The sequence below is a fragment of the Sinohyriopsis cumingii genome, chromosome 10 (genome assembly GCF_028554795.1).
Source record: "Sinohyriopsis cumingii isolate HCF-2022 chromosome 10, ASM2855479v2, whole genome shotgun sequence".
Classification (NCBI taxonomy): domain Eukaryota; kingdom Metazoa; phylum Mollusca; class Bivalvia; order Unionida; family Unionidae; genus Sinohyriopsis; species Sinohyriopsis cumingii.
Genome location: NC_142970.1, coordinates 90288318 through 90294858, shown reverse-complemented (window position 1 = coordinate 90294858; position 6541 = coordinate 90288318). Strand labels below are relative to the sequence as shown.

Here is a 6541-nt window from a genome sequence, read left to right as displayed (position 1 = left end):
GGAAAACATGAACTCGTTTTTGTCGGATGGATATACTCCACTCCCAAGGTTGTACAGTATTTCCATCCGAAATACTCGTTCATATTTTCCCCATTCAAGTGCAGTAACCCATAAACTATGACGTCAAATTTTCTATTAAAAACAACTATTGTACAGGAATGAAGTAATCACCCGAAGAAGACCCATAGAGACGATGCGAAAGCGTTTGAAGGAATAAAGCATGTATTGTCCGTGTGTGTGTTTAATTTACAGGAAATATCTCCAGTTGGGATGTGCTTGCGATTCAGTATCTGTGAGATTATATAAATGGGACTGATTTTAAGCTGATGCACATAACATTCTTACGACCAACGGACTGCATAGTTAATATGATGGTTTGAATGCAACCTAGATTAGTCCCGAGTGTGCCAAATGACAGACTAGAAGGCTCGGAGGTTGTTCACACCAAACTGCGTCTCATAGAATTATGCGTGACCTGTACTTGTAGTTGATAGCGACTTCACATAGTCAGATTAACTGTCAACTTTCATGTACAAGAAACTCGAGCTTCGACGTTTAGATAGCTACAAACACGCTTAAAGTAGCGAGAGAAGTGCTATCTCATGATCACACACACACACACACACACACACACACACACACACATATATATATATATATATATATATATATATATATATATATATATATATATAGAGAGAGAGAGAGAGAGAGAGAGAGAGAGAGAGAGAGAGAGAGAGAGAGAGAGAGAGTTATGATGCCTTTAATATGTTCATTTCATTTATTCAAGCATAGGTAAAGCTAGGATAATCCAGGTTAGTGAAAGCTGGTGACCCATGATATTTCCCTTCTGCACCCTTAAGTTCAAAGGAAAAACGGGCCACGGATTCCATTCCGTCCTCGCATTTGGAATACTCATCTGGTATCCTGATGGCGAAAAAATGGCATAAATAAATATATAAGTAATTAATTGAAAACATGATAAATAAAGAAATTAGCAATAAAATAATCATATCGTGCAAAGTTATATACGTCTTTTGTTACACTGTCAATACGGAAAGAGTAACATATACGGTATACAATCATGAAATTGATGAATTTAGTTTCTATGGTATTTACTATTTGTGGAATGAGAACATTAAAGAATAAGCAACATATAGTTTAATATAATAAAACTATTTAGAGGCAGCCATCTACCTTTCACACAACTAATCCTGCTTTTTCTCTAGAATTTGTCAATTTAGTTGTCCATTCACCCATTCATTGATGTGTCCATCAATCCAATCAGATGTATATATATATATATATATATATATATATATATATATATATATATATATATATATATATATATATATATATATATATGTATATATATATATATATATATATATATATATATATATATATATATATATATATATATATATATATATATATATATATAATGTATGATTTATGCTTATGGAGGTAAATATGTATGGATAGACGAATGAGTGAATGTATGAATGTATGGCTAGATGATAGAATGAAATTCGCACGTATCAATGCGTCTATACAAATGTCGATCGTTTGTGAGTTCAATCATAAAATACGTGTTATAAATGACATGCATTTCGCATGATGTATGCATGTTCGCGTTTCTTCCGTTACCTTTTACTTGTCACTTTATATTGTCTTTTTCTGATTGTCGTGCAGACTAACAACACGATGAGAACTGTTATGATACATCCACCAATTCCACATGCTAAGACGAGGACAAGCATCATTGTCGGGGTTTTCTTTTGACACCTACTTCCACTATAAAGGTAAAAGTTGTCACTGTCACACCTGTAATTTATACAAAAAGAGAATCTTGTACCAAGAACTGAACTTGGCTAATTGTACTTGCATTGAAATGTTAAAAATAGAACTGACATCTTGAGTTAACATCCAACCTTTCGAAAGACGAATTATTGTTTTCCAGAGGCATCAATCATTTGACTTTTATGAAAAATGTACTTGGAGCGGTAGGGTTAAGCTTTGGTCTTGAAAAGAAAGCATATTTGAGCCTTCATTTTGCAGGAAATATATTTTCTGCGTTTGTTTCAATTATTTCCAATTATATGCGATGAAACTATTTCCATATCTGATAAAGAAAAAACAAAAAACATACAATAAAACATACATACATTTTTTTTAAAAGAAAGGAAAATATAAAGATGTTATAGTTCTTCTTAAAAACGTATTTTTTTCGCGAATTTGTAAATGCCAATGATACGTAAATGGAATTTATTTGGCACGGATGCGTAAAGTGTAATTGCGTACTTTAATTTTACCATGAAATTGTGTTTGAGTTGCAAAACCTAGAAAAAACTGAGAATACCATCGATTGTGGATAAACTCACACATAACATGTTTACATATGTGTATCGTATTTCAATTATTCTCTTCAAACCTTGCAACGTACAGATCGGCTGAAACTTTCAAATTTCTCATTTGGTAAGGAGGGAGAAAAAAAAACTCTAAATAAATTAAGTGGTTGTATATTTTGCTATATTGATCTATATTTAAGTTGGTAGTAAAGCGAGTCCACTGCTTGCAGCGTCTTATGCAACCATTTCAGCGTAACATTTCTGAATGATTCTTTCTGTCGTACCGTTCCAATTTTATATCACTTCTAACCTTCCGTCGATCATTCGTTCGTTCTCGTACCATTACACAGTTTCGTACCGTTCTGAAGTAATGGTTTAGCGTTCTTTTTGCCTGTAGTTGTTCAAATTATGTTTTCTTGCTTTCATTAAATTCCAACTAATATTAATGAATTCCTCGTACATTCTTTTAACATAAGCTCTGAAAATTGCGAATGGGAATCGACTTTGTATTGTTTGAAGACAACATGGTTATTGACAATTAAATTGAGACCTAAATCTTCCATTTGATTTACAAAATTTACTGCGTTTCATAAACATGTAATGATTGAATGGTAAAATATTCCACTGATGAAAGCCAACTGAATGTTGAGTCAACTTCAGAACTAGTTCATTATTTGTATGTCATCTTCAACTCGTATCTGTCAGCACAAGAGTAGAGAAATGACCAATGATTAGTTGACAATTTTACACCTTTTGAATTTGCAAATGATTAAAGAGAGTATTAAGACTAGCATCATGCCAGTCATTGATATCCCATTATTTAATGTCCCAGCGTACACGACTTCAGTGTAAATTTAAACAGACGTTGTTTCACTTTCGTCTGTGAGGTTTACTAATGACAACATAATAGGAAAGAGTATGCTTCATAAACTCACGAAAATGTGTAAATGTGGAGATGTTTCGTTAAACGCATGAAAAGTGTAAATGTGGAGATTCTAATTAAACGTATGAGAAGGTGTCAGATTGAGGATGTTTCATTAAACACATAAAAAGGTGTAAATGTGGAGATGTTTAACATTACGCATGAAAAGGTGTAAATGCGTTGATGTTTCACTGAACGCATGAAAATGTGCAAAAGTTGGAATGTTTTAATGCACGCATGAAAATGTGTAAAACTATGGATGTTTCATTGAACGCATGAAAATGTGCAAAACTGGGGATGTTTCATTGAACGCATGAAAATGTGTAAAAGTGGGGACGTTTCAATGAACGCATGAAAATGTGTAACAGTAGGAATGATTCATTGAATGAATCAAAAGGTGTTAAAGTGTGATGTTTCATTGAACGCACCAAACGCATGTAAATGTGTAAAAGTATGGATGTTTCATTGAATGCATGAAAATGTGTTGTTGTTGTATGGTTTAACGCCATTTTTTTAGCACACGATAGGCTGTACATGGCGGCCAGTATTAATGGTGGAGGAAGAACCCGGGAAAACCCCTGAAAGAACCACTGACCCACGAGAAGCTACTGGCAAGCTTTCTCACATACCCACATTGGCCGAATCCGAGACTCGAATGCACGCAGAGGTGAGATGGCAGTTATCCGTAACGGAGAGCGCTTTAGACCACTCGGCCACTCGGGGCCCCATGAAAATGTATAAAAGTGGGGATGTTTAGCTGAGTGAATGAGAAAGTGTTAAAGTTGGGATGTTTCACTGAACGCATGAAAATGTGTAAAAGTGGAGTTGTTTCATTTAATGCATGAAAATGTGTAAAAGTGGAGTTGTTTCATTTAATGCATGAAAATGTATAAAATTAGCGATGTTTCATTGAATGAATGAAACGCATGAAAATGTGTAAAAGTATAGATGTTTTACTGAATGCATGAAAATGTGTATAAGTACGGATGTCTCATGGAACGCATGAAAATGTGTAAAAGTACGGATGTTTTACTGAATGCATGAAAATGTGTAAAAGTAGGAATGTTTCATTGAATGCATGAAAATGTGTAAAAGTAGGGATGTTTCATTGAATGAATGAAAATGTGTAAAAGTAGGGATGTTTCACTGAATGCATGAAAATGTGTAAAAGTAGGGATGTTTCATTGAATGAATGAAAATGTGTAAAAGTAGGGATGTTTCATTGAATGAATGAAAATGTGTAAAAGTAGGGATGTTTCATTGAATGCATGAAAACGTGTAAAAGTAGGGATGTTTCACTGAATGCATAAAAATGTGTAAAAGTATGTTTCATTGAATGCATGAAAATGTGTAAAAGTAGGGATGTTTTACTGAATGCATGAAAATGTGTAAAAGTAGGGTTGTTTCATTGAATGAATGAAAATGTGTAAAAGTATGTTTCATTGAATGCATGAAAATGTGTAAAAGTAGGGTTGTTTCATTGAATGAATGAAAATGTGTAAAAGTATGTTTCATTGAATGCATGAAAATGTGTAAAAGTAGGGATGTTTCATTGAATGCATGAAAATGTGTAAAAGTAAGGATGTTTCATTGAATCAATGAAAAAGTGTAAAAGTACGGATGGCTCACTGAATGTACGAAAACGTGTAAAAGTGAGGATGTTTCATTGAATGCACAAAAAGGTGTTAAAATGGGGATGTTTCATTGAATGCTTGAAAACGTGTACATGCAAAAATGTTTCATTAAACGCACAAAAAGTTGTAATTGTGACGAGATTTCATAAAATACTGATTAAATATTTTACATTTAACAGTGTTTGATGGCAGTAAGAGTCAACATTGTATTGCACTACATTGTTCTGCTATTCAATGATTTCATATGGACTAAAAAAAAAACGTGTGGTCAAAATCTTAACTAGTATTTAAGACGTAGTGATAATTATACCTACAAAATTTCTATTGTCGGAATGGAAGGAGTTTAAAGTAGTTTATGCTGGTCATCAGCCATATGATAAGTTTTAAAACCAGTAAGGATTGACACCTTAATGACTTCGCATAATCAGTAGTACAACGACGTTAATTCTTTAATATGTAACAAATACAATTAAAATGAAACATGTTTTTAAAAAATACCAAAAAGCGTGTCCCTTGCAAAGCAAAGCAATGTTAAATTCCACCAATATAGTCAATTACAGATTCATTTTGTTTTACTGAAACTCTTGACGTGTGGTCTACAATAGCTTTATTAACATTAAGTGACAAGGGGTTATTTCATACGGAGACTTCCTCTCTCTAAATAATCAACATGCATTGTATTCAAATACATGTATTATGCATTGGGTTTACAACAGTATTCGAGGTGGTGTAAGGTCGGGCAAAAATCGTGGTATAGCAATAATTGGTCACGAAAACACGTATTCTTTACACTTTGATTTGCCAATCTTCAAGTTGATTATGTGCTTTTTGCGTACAGTTTCATGCGTCGAGGTGGCCTCGACCCCAATTGTTGACATAGAAATATAGGTACATGATGCATAATGTACTGGAAAACAACGCACTTATTTTACATGTCAAAGTGTCTGCCTGACATTTTCGGTTCATGCTTGAATTCTCCTGTTTTCAATCGACTCTTCTGTACCTCTGTTCAGATTATTTCTACTACTAATATTCTTGAGCAGAAACAATCCTGACATTATCCTATCTTTAGAGAGACAATGCACTTTTATTAACCTAATAAAATTAAAAAATTTATATAATGACTTTTACATTTATTTTTGAAGTTATAATTTGAGAATCAAAAACCGTCCATTTTATACAAAGCTATGATCAGAAATCAAGAAATTTGGGATTGATGAGGCATTATGTATTTCTTTACAGTCTTATCGGTAAATTAAGTAAAGCAACTCAATACATTTAGCATTTTCGTACTTCGGCATATTTTCAATTTGCAAAGAGGACAATACAATATATTTCACAACATACCTGCAGACCGCATTTCCTTGTTCAATGACGCAATATCCTTGCTTGCCACAATTCAAGTCATTACATTTGTGCATGCATATGAATGGGTTGGCCGGATCTGTTGAACTGCAGGAGGACACGTTTGCTACGCACGTAGACGATGATGGACAAATGTCTTGCAATGTCTCACATTGCCTACAATAATCTAGAATTAAACACATTAAAACTTAGACAAAAACATACATACATACATACATACATACATACATACATACATACATACATACATACATCCTCATGTTTAA

At 33.3% G+C, this 6541-nt stretch overlaps 1 protein-coding gene across 1 annotated transcript in view; it reads right to left on the bottom strand.

Moving 5' to 3' along the window:
* Nucleotides 1–751: 751 nt before the first annotated feature.
* The window catches only part of LOC149790566 (uncharacterized), a 34806-nt gene continuing 29016 nt past the window's right edge, over nucleotides 752–6541 (bottom strand). Inside the window, exons 8-10 of the mRNA XM_089972635.1 lie at nucleotides 6258–6441; nucleotides 1654–1830; nucleotides 752–927 (exon numbers count right to left, since the gene is read on the bottom strand). Coding sequence (XP_089828761.1) covers nucleotides 786–927; nucleotides 1654–1830; nucleotides 6258–6441 — 503 coding nt within the window. The 3' untranslated portion in view covers nucleotides 752–785. The remainder of the gene's footprint in view (nucleotides 928–1653; nucleotides 1831–6257; nucleotides 6442–6541) is intronic.